General features: G+C 42.7%; 1 protein-coding gene, 2 long non-coding RNA genes and 1 pseudogene across 7 annotated transcripts in view; 2 read left to right on the top strand and 2 right to left on the bottom strand.

Moving 5' to 3' along the window:
* pde4dip (phosphodiesterase 4D interacting protein) overlaps positions 1–12,161 on the bottom strand; it is a 71,761-nt gene extending 59,600 nt beyond the window's left edge. For 2 of the 5 annotated variants that reach the window (XM_032572069.1, XM_032572070.1), the window contains exons 1-3: positions 3,908–4,455; positions 2,706–2,758; positions 613–680 (exon numbers count right to left, since the gene is read on the bottom strand). In XM_032572069.1, the coding sequence (XP_032427960.1) occupies positions 613–680; positions 2,706–2,758; positions 3,908–3,933 (147 nt within the window). In that variant the 5' untranslated portion in view covers positions 3,934–4,455. Of the gene's footprint in view, positions 1–612; positions 681–2,705; positions 2,759–3,907; positions 4,456–10,315; positions 10,621–12,035 lie in introns of those variants that run through there. The other 3 variants (XM_032572067.1, XM_032572068.1, XM_032572071.1) reach the window with 2 other exon arrangements.
* LOC116725829 (uncharacterized) lies at positions 617–3,138 on the top strand. Its single transcript, XR_004340495.1, has 2 exons — positions 617–708; positions 2,666–3,138. It is a non-coding gene; the product is annotated as an uncharacterized LOC116725829 (long non-coding RNA).
* A 3,310-nt stretch (positions 12,162–15,471) lies between the features above and the next one.
* Positions 15,472–16,641, bottom strand: LOC116725921 (hydroxycarboxylic acid receptor 2-like; annotated as a pseudogene).
* A 559-nt stretch (positions 16,642–17,200) lies between these two features.
* Positions 17,201–19,852, top strand: LOC116725827 (uncharacterized). The gene is made up of 2 exons (XR_004340493.1): positions 17,201–17,467; positions 18,708–19,852. It is a non-coding gene; the product is annotated as an uncharacterized LOC116725827 (long non-coding RNA).
* The last annotated feature ends 242 nt before the right edge of the window (positions 19,853–20,094 follow it).

Genomic DNA, 20,094 nt, shown 5'->3' with positions numbered 1-20,094 from the left:
ACTTTATACTTTGGTCCACCAGATGATGCAAATTTTAAATATTAAATGATTGATGTTTTGATCAGTTACTCAGTACTTGAGTAGCCATTTTACAAAATACTTTTTTACTTTTTACTTGAGCAAAAACATGTTAATGTTGACCTAATTTAGTCTGATGGTGGCTCCCCTCACCCCTCTGCATTAGCTTAGCTTAGCTTAGCAACTGAAAACACTTTTACTTTCCCTTCTTTTCATTCTTTGTCCAATTTAAGGTCAACTTTTATTCTACATCGCTTTGTGATTTTGTCTGTGAAAAGCGCTCTATAAATAAACCATACTTCACTTAGAAAAGCATGAAGACGCTAAATCTGAGAGCTACATGGAAATGTGTTTGGATGGTGAAACGCTGACGGGAAAACGACGTCAGCAGTGAAATTACAGTGGGGCTTCTGCAGAGGGAAGCGTTTAGACTCATGCATTGTTCCAGCTGCCACCTCATCTTTCCAAACACACCTAACCAGTGATTAAGAGCGAGCAGAGACGAGTCTGAACGCCTCCGACATGCAGCTGAAGGCCAAACCCAGCCGTTCACTCCTCCATCACGCAGATCCGTCTAATGAAAATGTTTCTTACCTGTTCGAACTCTCTGAGGCTGTGCATCTGGACCGGAGGACCTTTTCCTGTTTCATCACACGAGAAATCTGACAGAGGACAGAAGACAAACAAGCTGTAATTTAACAAGATTTCAAAAGTTCTTCATTTAGTTTGTCTTAAGAGCTTCCAGCAGATCTTTGAATGCTAACGTTTTAGATTAATGTCACGAAAAGCAAGAAAAGGTGAAAACAAACTGTTTATTTGTCCCGTTTCAATAGGAATGCTGTGATCTGACTACTAGAAACATCTGCTGAGATGAAACATGTTCTAAAATAGCTACACACGTTGATTTCTGCAGCACATTTCAGCAACAAGGCAGTTCAAAGAGCTTTACATGACAAAAACAAACAACTTACAAGCGCTGCATTACAGTACTAACATAAACAGAAGCCATAAGATGTTGTAATCCAGACTATAATGAAAGATAATCCAGTTATTATGAATCAAAGGCAGCTCTAAACATGTTTTACATTTGATTTATCCAAAAACAACATCAGTTCTTTAATCCTGGAAATGTTCAGTGGGTGATAGAAGGCCGACTTTGTAACCGTCTTTATGTGACTCTGAAGGTTCAGGTCTGAGTTCCGACTTTAGGCTAAGCAGCTGTAACAGGGGAACACACCATTAATTTATTTATCTTCATAAATATATGAGGATCCTGTTAAGAGAAGTGGGCGGGACTAATGGACTGACGCAGGAAAGGTTGACCAATCAAATAAGCTGTTTAATTATTTCATGTTGGCCTGCAAATCTGAAATATTTTTGAGAAATATTCAAAATATTTGCGGGAAATTTTCACGACTCTAGTTTCTAATTATGATGCAAATTCAGCATTTTTAATAGTTTTCATGTATTTGTTACAGTTTTATTTTAAATGTTTTTACTTTTAGAATTGTGGCACATCTGGGCTTCCGTAGATGGCAGTTTGATATTGGTGCTGCTGAAGCTGGAACACTGAGAGCTTCCTGACTCGTTCAGCTCATTATAAGCTGATTATAGATGGAAATATTCACACATATTTATAAACTGTGAATAAATACGTCCACATGACGTTTATAGACGCAGCAGATCTGCACCGGGAAGATCTGAGTTTTACTGGTTTAAAGGTCTGGACACATTTATTCAAGAGGTTCATGATGAAATCTCATGAGATTTCAGGAAGATTCTTTATTTTATTGGAGAAAGCGGATTTTAATATCTGGCATTTTCTGGTAAGAACATGATGACTTGGTTTGAAGTTTGAGGAAAATCTGAAATATTTACAAACTTATATGATAAACTGCTGAGTTTCTTGGACCTTCCCGTTGTTCTGTTTGCTGGTCGACCGAAAACCAGCAGCTGCACCAAATTCACCTCCATATTTGACTCCGTATGTATAATTATGAGCCATGCCGATCAGAGCAGTCTGAGCACCTGATTCTTGTTTTTAACATCTTTACAAACCAGAAAAAGAAACTGTTAGGTTAGTTACTTTAAATATAACTTCACAAATCCTTAATAAATAATAACATTATTTTAGATCTGAACACCTAAAATATGATAATGTTTTACTTTAAATAAAGAAAAGAGTTTCCAGAGCCAAACTGAAATCCGGTTTTGATGCTGCAGCGGCGAGTCGCTCCGTCATGAGGAGTTTTACTGGAATCATCCCAGAACTTATTGAAATAAACAATAATATTGTTGTTTGGAGACAAATTTCCAGTAGTTTGATGGTAATGGGGTAATAGTGCAAGAACAGATTCTCAAAGATCAACAAACTTTAAATTCTGATGAACATTTAACACTGGAACTGGAAAGCATTTTAAAGATCCAAAATAAATAAATAAAGCAAGAGAAACAAATAAAATGAATTATGAAGTCTCTGTAAACAAAATTATCCTTAAAAACTGTTTAGAGAGAAAAACACCAGACTGAAACTTTTACCACCCAGATTTTGTTAGAGAAAAAAGCAAAGAATGATCAATCATGTAAACCAGGAAGTGGCTGTTCTAGTTTATGATGCGATTAATTGATTTATTGCTTTTTGTGACAGGCGTAGCAGCGAGGAGGGAAAAGTTTCAGGAAGTTCTTACCCATCATGGGTCCGAGGCTCCTGGGCCGGGCCGGTTTCTCTGCAGCGCCGTGCCTGAAACCAGAGACAGGGTCAGCCAAACCGTCCCAGAACCCGGTCTCCTAACGCAGGTCGTCCAGATGCTCCTGGAGCGGAGCAGAAATCCTCCAGAGGCGCTGCAGCAGGGCGCTGCAGCAGGGCGGGCCGCGCTGACCCGTCAGGCTGCTGCGGCTCCTGAGTCAGCGCATGCCTCAGGTCACACCGCCGTCTCTCACCAATGAAGACGCAGTAAACAGTCAGAGGAGTTTCTCCAAACCGCTTATTACCGGCTGGATCCAGAGGAGACTGCAGGCACCGCTTCAGAACCTCAGCAGCGGTTCTGGATTACTTTAACTGGACTTCATACAGAAATCAGCACAGTTCATATGAACAGAATAAAAACTACCTTCAGTCTGTTTTGATGCAGCATCTTCATAAGTGGAACTGAAATAATTTATTATTCAGCTGAACAACTAATGAAAAGAACAAAACACTGACATGAACACACACCCAGAGTGTGTTAAACACACACATCCCCCTCATGACGCCGGGTTAAAATCAGCAATTTAGCATTAGCTTCCACTAAATACCATGATAGTCTTTAGCTTTAGCATATGCTAAATACAGTTTATATAGCGCTTTAGCATTAACAGTCTGAAGCAGTTTATGTTTTTGATCTGTAATAATGTACAGATTTGATAAATGTTTGTTTTTTAGCAGGTAAAACAAAACAACAAAAATCACAGAAAAACTAATTTTTGTATTTTTAATTTAATAACTTTTGTTTCCTGTTTAATTTGGCCACTTTTGGCAAAAAGTTTGGACTCCACTACTTTAAAGGCACAGTGCATGTAAATAATAATAAATGTAACACGATAACATTTATTATCATTATGTAAATGTTATTTCTTTAATAATAACATCATTACTGTGGTTCTGTCTTGGGTTATCTCAGCTGTGAGATAAAACCTGAGCTCATTTTTAGCAGCTCAGAGTTGAATCCATTTGATTTCCTGACAGGATCAGCTGTGGCCGTCTGAGCCTCTGAGCTGAAGAGGCAGAAAGTGTGCAGAGCTAAAGCCGTTAGCGGCAGTTCTAACTGCAGGACGGCCGCAGAGACCCGTTCGGACCCGTCCACTGCGCAGAAATACCTCCATCCCCACAGATCCAGAGTCAGCAGCTTACCGGCCCCTGTAGAGGAATCCACTCATGTCTCCTCAAGTAAACACCTGAACCCTGGGGCTGGTTTAGACTCCTGACCCGGTCCGGTCCGGTCCCGGAGCAGCAGCGGGACGCAGGGAGGAGTTTCCCGCCGACGTGGCAGAGCAGCGGCGAGGAGAGGAGGTGAGCGGCTCCGGGGAGCAAAAGGTACAGAGAGCGGTCTGTTTCAGCGCCGCACTGGGTGTGTGTGTGTGTGTGTGTGTGGGTGTGTGTGTGTGTGTGTGTGTGTGTGTGAGTCAACATGTGCACAAACCACCGTAACGTCTTTCCACTCAGACTCAGACAGTCGGACTGTTTGCCTGAGGTTCATCCTGAATGCAGGGTGGAGCCCCCCGCCTCCCCCCAGGTGTGTGTACCTGTCTGAGCAGGTACCAGCTGGAATGTCTCTAATCTTTGGCTGGCAGTCGTGCAGGAGAATCATAAACAGACTCGATTGTTTCTGCTCTGACTGGATCAGAACCGGGTCAGAACCGGATCAGAACCTCCTCTGTTCTTCCACAAACAGGAAGGTGTGGCTCCCCACATCAGAGCTCCAGTCGGCAAAACGAACAAAGCAAAAACAATAAAATCATTTCATTTCTGACTCAGCCAGTTTTCCTGCAGTCACTGGATTTAAAATCAACCCAAACCTGAATTAGAGAATAAAATTATAACATGACGGAAAGATTATAAAAAAATAAACGGCTTTTTTTTGTCTTGATAAACGGCAGAACCATTTCCTAACTTTTTATGTAATTACTTTTGAGTTTATTTGGTCTAGAAAATTTTTTAGTCTATTCCCAGCAATGAAACAAGAACCACAGAATAATTAATGTCATCCAGTGTTTTATTTTTGGTTTGCTTTGTTAGGAAGTGGCTGAATGTTTACAGCTCTACTTACTGCAACATTAAATCACGGTTGTTAAAAGTAAAATACTTTGTGTCTAAGAATTTAAGAAGAATTAAATTTGTTATTAAAATTCTGCTAAACAATGATCAAATTGAGGACGAGTTTGTAGCATTCTGGAGCCACACAAACTTGTTCAAAGGGCCGCCAATGGCCCCCGGGCCACACTTTGGGCACCCCAGACTTGGAGTAACAGTTTCCTCCCAAGTGAAACCTGGTTCGTCGTGGAGCTGAAGTTCAACATGTCGCTCTGCGTAAAGCCCAGAGAAACGTTCCCTCATTATCCAGGACAGCAAACAAACTGCAGCAGTGAAGCAGCTGAACGATAAGGGCAGACAGACCCAGCTGGGATAACAGGAGACGTTCAGAGGAAATCAAGTAAAAACACAAAACAAGGAGAAGCAGCTTCGATCAGTCGGTTCTGATCCGGAACATTCCTGGTTCAGGACGGAACGTTGGCTCCGTTCGTCAACATTCCCGCTGCCTCCTGGTCCAACATCAGGAATCTGCTGGAGCCGCTCAAACACCGGCTCCACATTCCTCACATGATGAGGGGAGGCCAAACAGGAGGGGCGTGGGCCGCAGCCGGCCTGCAGGTCTGATCAGTCAGGACCTGACATCAGGCCGTGGTTACCTTAGAACTATTATTGTACCTTAAATGTAAAAATGTGCCAATGCATGAGCTTCTTGATTGGCTCTCCTACCATCATGAACATAAACAAGTCAAGTTTTCTGCATTGGAGTTTAGAAACTAAATATTTAGCTTCAAATTAACATTTACACAGCTAAATATTAAGCTAATGTGAAAATTCAGCTGAAGATAAGCGGAAGTGGACAATCAAAACTAGCTTCATATTTTGTTTGTAATAAACAATTTAGTTTCCAAGCTAAATGCTTACTTGGCTGTCTGCAGACGGCCCAGAGACTCTGCGGACTCTGGGCCGTCTGCGGGCCGTCTGCGGACTCTGGGCCGTCTACAGGCCGTCTGCGGACTCTGGGCCGTCTACAGGCCGTCTGCGGACTCTGGGCCGTCTACAGGCCGTCTGCGGACTCTGGGCCGTCTACAGGCCGTCTGCGGACTCTGGGCCGTCTACAGGCCGTCTGCGGACTCTGGGCCGTCTACGGGCCGTCTGCGGACTCTGGGCCGTCTACGGGCCGTCTGCGGCCGTCTGCGGACTCTGGGCCGTCTACGGGCCGTCTGCGGACTCTGGGCCGTCTACGGGCCGTCTGCGGACTCTGGGCCGTCTACGGGCCGTCTGCGGACTCTGGGCCGTCTACGGGCCGTCTGCGGACTCTGGGCCGTCTGCAGCGGTTGCTCAGACAGGAACAACCCAGCATGTTCTCCAGCAGCAGCAGCAGAACTGCTCCTCCTGTTAAAGGTTTAATGTATTTTAGTGGTTTGATATTTTATCATCCTGTTGTTGGACTCTCTGTGAATAAATTAGACATCAGAAGTGATTCCTCTTGGATGCTCCGTTCTGTTCTTTACGGCTCAGTAATAAACCACCTGTATGAACTTAATGACCATCCCTCCCTGCTGCGGCTGGAAGCCCAGATCCTCCGTCAGATTTATTCAGACCAGGTTTTCCTCCTGCTCCAGACAGCTGATGCTCTCACAGGGACGGTTCAGTTTGCTCAGGGTTTAAAATCAGCCGTGAAAACTTTATATCCTGCTGGTTTCCCAGCGCATGGTGGGATGCAGTTGTTATTTCACTCCTCTGCCTGAGGAAAGGCCAGGAAGGAGGAGCCGCAGTGAGAGTTACACCCTGTAATTATCCTGCTGACACTTTCTGCCTTTGCTCCATCTGAGGCACGAAACGCCTTTTCAAAGAAAACATGACAACAAAAAGTTTAATATCCAACGAATATGATCTCATTTTAAATTACTGAGGCCAAACCAACCTGTGTGAAAATGGAAATCAGCTGATAATAACCGGTGGTGAAGGACTAACAACACGAAGTAGGCCAAAGGATTTAAAAAGCAACAAATCATCCTGATCCAAACCAGATGTTAACGAGCGAACAGATTCTTCTGAACCGATTCTTTACTCTGAATGAAATCAGTCAGTCGTTCTTTATTACAACTTTTCTTTATTTTAATGCTCTAAACACTTTAACAGCCATTATCTTCACTTGATTTAAAATTATTTTTACTTATTTTCAAATAAACACAATACAAGAAAATAATTGATAATTGTTATATTTAAAGACGCAGAAGATGCTTTTTGTTCCTGCCAAAGCAGCTCAAGTCCATTTTTTCTATTATTTGTTACATTTTCCTTTATTTTTGTTTCTACATTACAGTCACAAAATGTTATTAAATTACTTGTACTAAAGACCTACATAGATATTTAATATTTACATTTTATGAACATACAGTGGTTCAATTTTTCACCTTCTGAATGAATATTAATGTTACTTTTCTGTTAGTTTCTCTCATAGAAGGTTTTTCTAATACAACATTATATTGGGGATAAAATAACTTGTCTTTAGAAAAATGAACATGTTCAGAAATGGAAACGGATCCTGAAGATCCCAGCACCAGTCAGACATGGAGGTGGCAGAGTGATGATCTGGGCTGCTGCTTCAGAACTGGAAGACTTGCTTTAATATTTATGTTTAGTTTCTGAACTAAATGTTTAGCTTGATGACTATTTCACCTGCTAAGTAAACATTTGCCTTTCTAACAATTTAACTTTCTAACTAACTACTTAGCTTGGAGGTAAATATTTGATTTCTAAGCTAAATATTTAGCTTTATAACTATTTAGCTTGCTAACTAAACATTTAGTCTGGATGTAAATATTTAGTTTATAAACTAGATGATTAGCTTGCTAACTATTTAACTTGGTAAGTGAATACTGAGGTTGCTAAGTAAATATTTAGCTTGCTTAAATAAATTAGCTAGTTTGCTAGCTGCTAATTAGCTTGGAGCTAAACATTGGATGTTGAAAATAAGACTTTGCAGAATGAACCCATTTTGTCCTCTTAAGAAAGGTGAAGTAACCAAATCTTTGCTTTAATTTTTGACTGTGTAACTTAATGAGACTCTTTTAAACAGTCAGATAAATTTATCTTTATCGTAGTTTAAGTTAATAAAACTCTGCTCTTTCATGTTAAACACTCTGCCTGTTTTTGCTGTAAGGAGTTTGAAGAGCCGTTTGTTTCTCATCCAGGAAACATCAACCTTCAGAAACCTGAGCCCTGATGACTTCACTGTAAAAGTCTCCATCTTTAAAATGCATCTGCAGTTTTCTGCAGCTCCGTTCGGTTCAGTGGGAGCATGTGGCCTTTATTACCGAGCTGCATGTGTTTCCACTCCGGCATCCCAGCAGGACCAAGCATGCATTATTAATAAGCGTCATGACGACCCCCCCTCCAGGGCTCACGTTACTAAAGAGCGCTCTTCCCAAATAATCAATAACTCAGAGTGAAGTTTAGGCTCAGATTACATGAATCTGCAGCCAGACGCGTTCTTCAGACAGGAAGGGAACAAATACAGCGACATAAATGGAGTTATTTAAAGGAAAACCGCTGCGTCCAAACTGGATCTGAGCGCTTAGCGGGGTTAGCTTCGCTCTTTCTGCTTTTCTGGGTAATAAGAACTGAGCAAGAGGTCAAAGGTTGAACACATGGACGATTTTTAGCCGTTTTCAGTGAAAACATTAAAAGAAAAATATATGAGAAACAATAACAGCTTTAAAGACTGTGGCAGTGTTGATTCAATGTCCTGACAGAAACAAACGCTTCGTCTGGGAGGAAAGTTACTGAAAAACATCCGATTGATTCAGGGAGGAACAAACATCAGGTAGAGAGCAGAGGTCGGATTTCATGCATTAGGCTTACTGGTGTTGGTGGGGTCAAAGGTCAGGGCCGCGTTGGTTCTAGACCGGAGCTGCAGCTCTTCCATCTGAGCTGATCTGACCTTTCACTTCCTGCAGGAGGAACGCGGGTCTTTACGGCCAGCGGCCAGACGACGCACCGACTGCAGCTTCCCGATACCGAATGTCTTCTGTCACCAAATTTAAGGACATCTGGGCAGACGGCACAAAACTCGGCTCCAAATGTTTTCACTCTCTTGCTACAATCTCTCACTTTTCTTCCATCATCACTGCACAATTAAACTGACTTCATAATAAACTGTAAATAAATGATTTACAGGATAAAGTCAGTGAAATATCCCAGAACGCTGCTACAAGGAGACGATTGAACAAGAATCTGTTTAACCATCTTCAGGTTTTCCTCTGTAATCATCGACACGCTGAGTCTAAATAAACCTTAGAGGTTAAAGTAACCCTGACAGGACAGGCTGTACGCTAAACCCAGCAGGAACCACCAGGATAAACGTCTGGTTTGGTTGTTCTCTCTTTCTGCAGGTGCAGAAGCAGATTTCTACGGTGTCGGCTGGTTTTCTCTCTCTGATTCTTTCTCTTCTCTTTCAGACATTTCTCCTGTTCTTTCTGATTTCTTTTCAGTCTCTGTTACATTTAAAATTACAATACAAGCAATTTCTAATAAAGCTGTTTACGTTTATATCAGGTGGAGCATCATTTAAAATGCTGTAACGCTCCACTAGTGAAAGTAAATGTGTTGAGCTTCACCCGGACACTCAGAAAAAGAAAACAATAGACATCACCATGGAAACAGGGCGCAAGCAATTAAATTAAGACTACTAATTAAAACTATTACAGTAGTTCGAACTACTGTAGTAGACAATTCAAACTGTTTTTGCATTTTGATGTTAAACACAAATGTTTGCACCATAAATCCCCCAAAAACTGGAATGAAAAGCCCAAAAATAAAACGGGTCTCAAACAGAGTGAAGACCTCATGTCTGTCTGAATGGATGCTACTGAGCATGCTCAGTGGCCAGCTGCTGATACAAACATTCACTCTGGTTCCTCAGCGCACAGAGGAGTCACTGACCAATCAGACGGCACATAAATATCATCAAAATGATCCGTTTCCATTTTCCTAACGTCCAGAGATAGTTCACACAAATATTCAAGCAACAGAGAGGAGGACAGATTCAACTCTGGCTCAAAAATTAAATAAATTAAAATAAATCGCGACGATTCCAGGAAGGGAAAATAAGAAAACTTCAACTTAAATCCAGAACCAGAGAATCAACCCGGAGCAATAAAAGCAGAAAGCAGGAGGAGAGGAAGTGATGACAGAGAGCATGGTGAGTCAGAGAACCTGCAGCGAACACAAAGTTCAGTCCAGAAAACACGGAATAATGCAAACAAACACAAATACAACAAACGGGAAGCCTAAACCTGAGTAAACAGGGCCAACTGGGAACCACAGCTCCCACTGCAATACGTCAATAGTGAACAGGAAGTAGCATCCAGACAGGAAGAGGAGGAAGAGGAGCGACGCTGTGCTGCCTCCTCATCATCAGCTCTATCAGCTCTAACAGACAGTCGGCAGAGATATTTATAGAACATGTCTGTCCCTGAAGCAGCTTCAGCTCAAACATCTCACCTCACTTCCTGCTCGGAGTCCTGTCCGGCTCCAGTCCCGTCTGCAGCGGCCCGACCCAATCCGCCGTGCCGGATCCAGGAGTCCGGCTCTGTCCCTGAGCATCACCTCCGTCTGGAGGCAGAGGGATGCTGCTGCTGCTGCTGCTCACAATCCACCGCCGCTGCTCCGCTTCCAGCTGATTGGCTGCTTCACATGAAGGGGAACCCCCCTCCTCATCCTCCTCTTCATCATTTCCCTCCACAGTGCAACACGGGGCAGAGCAGATTTACACGCATGAGATGTGCAGCCTGCCTCCCGGTGGCACCCTGCACCCACACAGAGGAGGAAACACGTTAGCTTTAGCTAACAGATTAGCTTTAGCTAACAGATTAGCTTTAGCAAACATAATGAATAAATAAATAAATTCTCCTTCCCACTCTGGTCTGCGAACACAAGGTGCACCTTCCTGTGTTTTCCAGCACATTGTGCCATTTTACAGCATAATAAAGTAACTGTTACCTTCAGCGATTATAAAAATGCTATCAATATTAAATATGACTTAGAAACTTTATTCTCTCCTTTGTCTCCTTGAAATCAGGTCTCTGTCTCTTTAAAAATTCCTGCTGTTTCTGAAGCTCCGCCTCCAGGAAGTCATCCCAACATGGCTCCTCTATTAACCCTTTAACGTTTCTACCAGCGCTGCTCTGAGCAGCAGCTCCTATAATGAGCTCAGCAGCTGTTTGCTAATTGCTGCTGGCTAGTCTGAAGGAGTTGAGTGGGGGAGGAGCTGCACCTCCAAGGCGGGGCTAGGTCCATTGCATAGTTGAATGGTTGCCATGGAGATTAAAGGATTCCTCAAACATGAAAGAGTCAAAGCAACACTGCAGGTTTGTTTATGATGATGGAATAACATTATAACATGATGGAAAGATTAAAAAAAAGTCTATTTTATACGATGCTGCCCCTTTAACAATAGGAATTATGGATGCATTACTATTACTACCATTAGTTAGAGATAATACTATTAGCAAGCGCTAACACCATAAGCTAGAAGTTAGCATCATTAGCAAGAGGTAATTTTTCCATTAGCAGGAGCTAACTAACACCATTAGCTAGAGCGACAAAATTAGAGCGAGCGAACATAATTAACAAGCACTTAATAAAACATCTTTAAGTCTTTGTAACAAACCATTATGATATGTCGGAGAAAATGTTTTGACCCAGATGCTAACCGTTAGCAGCTGGAGTTAGAAACCGGAGCGTTTAGCAGCGACTCCTTCCGGGTTAGCATTCCCAAACAGCAGAGCAAACTCCGGATTTTCCAGCCGACTCTCCTCTTCCTCCGTTTGCACACAGCAGGTTCCCCCTGTGTTCAAGTGGGGGAAATGCTGGAGCTAACAGCTGGCATTACAGACTGACGTATTTACTGTCTATGTCTGGCGGCCCTCGTCTGTCATAATTTAACCCAAAAAATTATATTAAATATAATTTTTATCAATCGCGACAGCCCATTGGTTGATTTTATTGACGGACATTGGGCTTATCCAATGAAATCCCTCGGTCCTCCTTGGCCCGCCCCTCCTCTCTGAGGTCATGGCGCCATTTCAGCTAACTGGACTCCGGGAAAAATACGAGACAACGCGGGTCAGAAAAACTAGACAACTAAAGCTAAAAAGCGCATAAGCCCATTCAGAAAAACATGTCAAGCTAACCGATATGTTAATTATCACACAAACTTTACCCGCTGGAGCAGATTCAGGAGCTGAGATGGAGGGGAAGTTAGTGTTTGCGGGATTCATTATGGTCAGAGGAGGATGATGAGAGAGACGTGACCAGGGACAGATGGAGGAAGAGTTCAGGTTAACAGCTGCTGCAGCTCCTGCTGCTCCTGCTGCTGCAGCTGCTCCTCCTGCTCCTCCTGCTGCTCCTGCTGCTCCTGCTGCTGCTCCTCCTGCTGCAGCTGCTGCTCCTGCTGTTCCTCCTGCTCCTCCTGCTCCTGCTCCTCCTGCTGCAGCTGCTGCTCCTGCTGCTGCAGCTGCTGCTCCTGCTGCTGCTCCTGCTGCTGCTCCTGCTGTTCCTCCTGCTCCTGCTCCTCCTGCTCCTGCTGCTCCTGCTGCTGCTCCTGCTGTTCCTCCTGCTCCTCCTGCTGCTGCTGCTGCTGCTGCTGCTCCTCCTGCTCCTGCTCCTCCTGCTGCTGCTGCTGCCGCTCCTGCTGCTGCTCCTGCTGCTCCTCCTGCTGCTGCTCCTGCTCCTGCTGCAGCTGCTCCTCCTGCTGCTGATGCTCCTGCTGCTGCTCCTGCTGCTCCTCCTGCTGCAGCTGCTGCTCCTGCTGCTGCTCCTGCTCCTGCTGAAGGAGAGGAAATGTTCATGAAGAAGGAGCGTTTCATGCAGGGAGGAGGAAGCTAAGCTAACACTAAGCTAGCAGGCAGACTGAAAAACACTGAATTTCAATAGAAAACGTAATAAGTTAGGGAAAACAAACGGAAGAATTAGAAAACAGATATTGATACTGTTTAAAAAATGACTAGACATATCTTCAGTAAATACTATCTGGAGGAGTTGTAGCCAAAATGTGGAAATGTTCAACAATGTTTGGGTTGTATAGTTAAAGTTTGCTGTTAGTAATTACTTCAAGTGAACTTATTGCACTTCACCTCTGTTAAGGTATCCAACTTAAAGTATGGATTAATGAATTAATTTAACTAACTAAGTTAAATTAGTCTGTATACGTACGTATGATAAACTTATTGTCAGTAAATCAGTTTTCATAGAGTTAAGAATATAAAATGTATTTTATATAATTTGCTTGTACTGGTGGGGTTTCTCTACCAGCCACAGTGGCTGGAGGAGAACATTTTTAATTTCCACCCGATTACAGCTAATCATAAATCGCCTTAATATCGGCCCGGTTTTACTTATTGAACCGGTTCAGATACTAATGCAGATTTTTCTCTGTAGGGAATGGACTTTACTGATGAAGTTTGGCTCCGACAGCTGAAGATGACTGAACCGAACCGAACTGAACCGAACCGAACCGAACTGAACTGAACCGAACCGAACCGAACTGAACTGAACTGAACTGAACTGAACCGAACCGAACTGAACCAAAGGGAACCGAACCGAACCGAACTGAACCGAACTGAACTGAACCGAACCGAACCGAACTGAACTGAACTGAACTGAACCGAACCGAACCGAACTGAACCAAAGGGAACCGAACCGAACCGAACTGAACCGAACTGAACCGAACTGAACTGAACTGAACCGAACCGAACTGAACCAAAGGGAACCGAACCGAACTGAACCGAACCGAACTGAACTGAACCGAACCGAACTGAACTGAACCAAACCGAACTGAACCAAAGGGAACCGAACCGAACCGAACTGAACTGAACTGAACTGAACCGAACTGAACCGAACTGAACCGAACCGAACTGAACCGAACCGAACCGAACTGAACCGAACTGAACTGAACCAAAGGGAACCGAACTGAACTGAACCGAACCAAACTGAACTGAACCGAACTGAACTGAACTGAACTGAACCGAACCAAAGGGAACCGAACCGAACTGAACCGAACCGAACTGAACTGAACCGAACTGAACCGAACCAAAGGGAACCGAACCGAACTGAACCGAACCGAACCGAACTGAACCGAACTGAACTGAACCGAACCAAAGGGAACCGAACCGAACCGAACTGAACCGAACCGAACTGAACCGAACCGAACTGAACCGAACCGAACCGAACTGAACTGAACTGGCCTGCTGAGTCATTATTTACTTCCTTTTAGCTTCTACTGTATTTCATGAATCACATCTTCTAAACTTGGTTTTCCTGTTGAAGCGTCACTCAGAACCAAAAACAGAAAGTTTCCATTTGAAAGGCTGGTTCTGGTTCTGAACGCACCCACCCATCCGGACTTCTTCAGGAACCCAAAACAACTTCTGTGTAAATATTGCAACGTAATTTCTGTGCATCAGATAAATCAGAGTTCATCTCTCACAGGAAAAAACAAATCAGCCCCTCTAACTCAGGAGGATTATTTCTGGTTCAGGTGAGACAATTAGACTTAAAAATATCAAACTTGTGAAACAGAAATGAAAGTGATGCTTAAAAAACTCCCTGAATAGATGGAGCATTTCCTGTGAAAGGATGTTATTATTAGTAAATTACTAAAATAAAACTAGAAACACTCTTTAGAACTGCTGCAGTTTGTAAAGTTTAATTCATCTGAATATTAAATAAATCACTGAAAGAAATCATGACATAAATTCACTAAAATTATTTGATTAAATATGGTGATTACAACTTAAACTAGAAAAACATATTTCTCTTGGAAACACACAAAAAGCTGAGTTTAGTTCATTTGACAAGATAAATAGTTGATCAAATTTAGTGAATTTGATCAACTATTTGATCCTGAAGTGAATAAACTTTGGCTCTGAATGATTTGAGGACATTTCCAAAAATATTTAGAAAAAATTCATTCTTTTCCTCTGCATTGTTTTATTTTATAATAATAACAATAATAATCTTTAATACTCAAATTTAGCGTCATTAGTTAAAAAACAAAATACATAATAAAAGATTACAAACTACAACAAGTTTCATCTGTGAATAAAGTCAACACTATTCCTTTTATCAAAAACTAAAATTCACAAAATCACTAAATAATTATGTCAGATTATGGAATAAAGTTATGTGGAAATTTTAGCATTTTAGAGAACTAAAAGGAAAATAATCCATGTAAATGAAATAAAATAACAAAAACAGGAAAAATATATCCAAAGGATTTTTTTCAATATAAAACTGATAAAATTTCAATAAAACCTGCAGGTGTGAGTCTGGTGAATCTCTGGTTAAAACAAGTTTGTTCTTCATTCAGTGAAGTTACTCCAGAACTTTTACAGAAATGTTACTGAAGAGAAGCAATCTTCATAAAAAGTCACTCAAGTAAAAGTAAAAACTAGAATCAGATTAAAGCCACAGAAAAAAATAATATTCTTGACTTTAATCTCAGAAGTTAATTTATTTCAGAATATTGACTCATTTTTCCCTCTGAATTTTTTGCTTTTTTCTCAGAATCATGATTTTTTTTCCTCATAACTTTTACTTTTTTCAGAATTTTGACCTTATACTCATAAATATGACCTTTTTCTTTTTTTTCTTTTCAAAATTCTGATTTTGAAAATAATCAGAATTTTTTTCAAAATTGATTCAGTGGCCCTAATGGTCTTCCATAGGGTAAAAATACTCCTAAAAGTGAATTTTGTCTCAAAACATTTCTGGTTCCAACAGAAGTCAGCACCTGCGTCCTGGAGGATCCGGCGGCCCGTTTGGACCAGATCCAGATCATCAGCAGCGTGACGTTGCTGGGCAGGAAGCAGACGAAGAAGACCACCACCACCGAGACGAAGTACAGAACCTTCCTGATCCTGGCGTTGTGGGCCAGCTGGCGCCGCCGCAGCTGCAGCACCATGTGCACGGTGCAGTAGAGGATGATGAGCAGCGGCACGAAGAAGGAGGCCAGGAAGACGAACTCGTGCCAGGCTGTGCTGCGCCCACGTCTGTTTTGAAGCTCTCGCAGTGGCTGCCGTTGGCGTGCTGCAGGACGAAGACGGGCGCGTCCGCCGCGATGGCGAGCAGCCAGACGCCCAGCGCGCCTTGGTCAAGCTCAGCGAGCTGACGGAGTGGTGGGGGCGCACCGCGTGCATGTACCTGTCCACGGCGATGGACGTGAGGAAGAAGGTGCTGCCGCTGCGGTTCATGACCACCACGAAGAGGCAGGCGTTGCAGAGCGCCGGGCCGAAGCTCCAGCGCAGCCCGGAGAAGTAGCAGCTGGCCCTGAGCGGCAGCGCCGCGTTCAGCAGGAAGTCGGACACGGCCTGGTTGAAGAGCAGAACCGTGCTGCTCTTCCAGGGCCGCAGGTGGAAGCAGAAGATCCAGAGGGCCAGCCCGTTCCCCAGGAACCCGAACGACTGCAGAGCTGAAGGACAACGCAGCGCCTGCAGAGAAACCGCTCTGGAGTCACAGCTGTGGCGTCTGCTTTCAGGAAGCTGCTCACTGCTTCCTTCTCAGGCCTTTTATATCCTCCAACTTTCTCTGCTTCTTCTGACATCAGCGCAGCTACAACGTTTCATCACCAACAGCTTCAGCAGATTCCTGTCTGATTACTGAACCCAGATCAGAGTGAAGTGTAGCTGGATCCAGAGGAGAGACGCAGAGGAAGCTGCAGCTCAGGAAGCTGCCTGCATGGAAGACCAACAGAGTGAGGGGTTTCACAACAAACCTGTTTGGAGGAGAAGAGAACAGCTGCAGAGGGAAGTGCTACCATGCATAGCCATGATAGCTCTCACCTGTCCTGGCACAACACTAACTGGGTGTCTCTGCTGCAAGTCGTTTGCAAGACTTTGATTAAAAACAAATACAGAAAATGTTCCTATGAAACTGGGAGGTTTCTGCATCTCAACCATCAGTTTCAACATTTGATAATATTGAAGATAAGTCTTCATTCACACCGGCTCTGTTCAGTCCGCTTTAATTCAACTCCAGTCCATTTGTCCAGAACGTCCAGTTCGGTTGGTGAGGTCTGAACGCTAATCAACCTATGACCTCTGACCCTTGGTTAAGTTTGAATGTGAACGCCAAGCGGACCGGAGACCACTCCAAAAGCAGGAAGTGGACTACAGCACAGGGCATTCTGGGTAAATACAACCAAAGCTAACATGCTAGCCTAGCGCTAGCAGCAGAAATGGCTCCTGGTCTTCAGCCAAAAATCCTCCAACACTAAAATCTGACGCCTCCATCTTGTTTCCATCTGGTGAAGAAGGAAGTTGCTCTCAGTGTCTTCAGAGGTTTTTGTGTCGTTTCCTTCAGTGGTTCTTGGTGCAGCGCCCCCACAGGCCAGGAGGGGAACAGGTTGGTTTGACTCAGAACCAGAGCAGCTGGAGGTGGAGCAGATGATGGAGTTCTGGTTCCAGTAGAACCGGGTCAACTGGACCATCAGGAGAAAAACATCCTTGGATATCTCTGCTCCGGCAAAATGGTCCAACTTCTTCCTAAGGAGGTCAACGTTCTGCAGAAGTTCTGTTAATGAACCTTCATTTCATTCAGGAGAACTGAACCAAGGAAAGAGCTAAAACGTTCAGGATACCGGATCAGAACTTCAAGGTGAGAAGTTCAAAGCCTTCAGGATTTCCTAGATTGTCCAGAACCATCTGGGTCTGAGGAAGTCACTCCAGAACCGGCTGAAATGAAATGTCACAGCTCAAACCATCCAAGTATCTTCAAAGAGTCGTGGATGGTGATGCATCAGTTAGCTAGCTCTGCTAGGTTTCCTGTGGCTTTGGTTAAACAGGTAGGCTGGGATCAGGAAACAGGAAAGCATCAAAACGACTGGAGAGTGAAAAAACACACAGAGCGGAAATTAATATTTAACTCTCATTCTGTCAAAGTGGCAACCGTTAGCATTAGCACTGTTAGCAGCCATGTAACCTTAAGAAATATTGTTTTATATATTTGTTGAAGCTCTGGGGCAGATAATCTGTGAAAAAACCAGAAGAAGAAAGTTTCTACCTCCTCCCAGTGCTAATCAGAAACAACCAATCAGCCAATCAAAGGCAGGAGGCAGGACTTAGCGCTGTTAATCACATTCCATGTGACGCTACTCATCCCTCTTGCACTCTCCCACTTGGCTACAGCTAGCACAGCCCGTCATGAATGCTAAGGCTAGTTAGCATAGCCACTAACTATGCCAGCAGAGTTAGTATGCTAACGAGCTAAATGCAATAGCTAGTTAGCATAGCTAAATAATTGTTAACTTCCACCTGCAGTAAGTTAACAGTCATTCTCTGTAGGTGGGAGGGACTTAATTATGCACAGTTAACTATGCTAACTAGTGTTAGCTAGTTAGCATAGTTAACTTTATCATCATTTAACCGGTGGATAAACAGTTTTCCTGTAACTTTAAGTCATTTCTCTGCCATTAGCACATTTAGCAGCAAGTACATGTGATTGACTGACTGCACTAAGCCCCGCCCCCTGGCTCTGATTGCTTGTTTTTGGTGCATTTTGTCAGACAGCAGCAGTAACTCAGGGAGGAGGTTGATCTTTTCACAGATCATCTGTCTCATAAACTGTTACCATGGTGACAGTTTGGACAAATATATGAAAAACTTTTTCAGTTTGCTGCAGTTTTAAAAAAGAGAAATCCCATAATTCCCTTCAGAACCAGAAATAAGTACAATAGAATCACTTTAATTTGCATCAAGGGTAAATATAAATCGGTGAATTTTCTTGCTTTAAATGATGGAGCTAAATGTGAAGTTAGCCTCATGCTAATCGTTTCGTTTCATTCTGGTTTCCCCTCGTCGGCCTGCTGGCCCCACGTTCCTTCCTGCTGTCACTGAAGAGTTCAGACGTCTGCAGGCCGGCCAGCCCGACACACGCAGGAGAAAAACCAACCGTTCTCTGGAGAAAGAAGATGATCCGCGATGCAACACGAATAACGAGCGCAGAGGGGAAAATTAAGACCAGGACGGATTTTTATTCCGGCGTCTCATGAAGAGACACGAGGATCCAGATGTTTGATGATAAGTCCATCATCAGGCCGTTTTGTTGCTGGTTTGAATCAGATAAAACCTTCATGTTCCAGTTTGGTTTCAGTCCTGGAAACTTGGAGGAGCAGAACAGAACCGGCTTTAGGATGAGCTGCAGCGGCTCACTCACTGAAACATCAGGACATTAGAGACACATTTTATTCTCTTTGTTTGAAGCAATTTACAGAGTTTACATGTAAAACCTCCAGATTTTAGTCCTTCAGGTCAAATATGATAAAAACACTGAAAAACCAGAAGTCATTAGAAACTAGTTATGTTTACTTGAGCAACTTTTTGGAAAATATGTACTTTTGTTTTTACTGTTACGTACTTTAGCTGATTTTATCATGAAGTATTGCTACTCTTGAGTAAAATACCCACAAACAAACAAATATTCACCAAACTCAGACACACAGCTGCAGGTTTTGTTTTTCTATGTTTTGTTTAGAAAGAAATTGTTCTTTTGCTTGATGTTGTTGTTTTTTCATCACGTTTTGGATATAAATTATCTTCATTTTGCTCTTAAAATACCAACGTTTCCAGTTAACTTTATGTTTAGTCCATGTGATGATGTAGTTTTTAAATGATGTTCTTGGGTAACTCCACCTTTTCCCCAGTTAACTTACTTTTGTCATATTTTCACTGTAAAAACTCTAACAATGATTTTTTTCAGCTTCTGGTCCAGACAGAACCGGCTCCGTTGAAGAAACATCAAACTGAAACTGAAGTTCTGCTTTTTCAGATGATTTTTCACAGAAATGAAGAAACTTACATCAGATGAGGAGTTAAATTTACCTGGGAAGTTTCTGTTGTTGAAAAGCAAAGTCGGGCAGAAACTTTGTTTTGGTGGAACTTCAGCTCATTAAAGAGACGAAATTATGCAGAAGATTTATGCCAAGACATTTCTGGAGTTTCAACTATGTAATAATTCATATTTAATAAAAAAAGGCTCAACGTTCGACACCTTAGGGATTATTTTTAAAACTTCTCTAGGTTTAGATAATTAAGGATAAAGTTATCATGTTTGATTTCCATAAATTACACTCGGCCTGAAACACTTCACTCATTCTGTTTGGTTCAAGGAAACTTTTGATTTTAACATTTTTAAAGTTTGCTTTCTCTGTGTGGTTAGAAAATAAACTTCACTGCAAAAAACACAAAATCTTACCAAGTTTTCTCTATTTTCTGGGGTAAATATCT

The sequence above is a fragment of the Xiphophorus hellerii genome, chromosome 9 (genome assembly GCF_003331165.1).
Source record: "Xiphophorus hellerii strain 12219 chromosome 9, Xiphophorus_hellerii-4.1, whole genome shotgun sequence".
NCBI classification, from domain to species: domain Eukaryota; kingdom Metazoa; phylum Chordata; class Actinopteri; order Cyprinodontiformes; family Poeciliidae; genus Xiphophorus; species Xiphophorus hellerii.
Note: the sequence above shows the minus strand (reverse complement) of the source record. Positions and strands in the feature narration are given on the sequence as shown.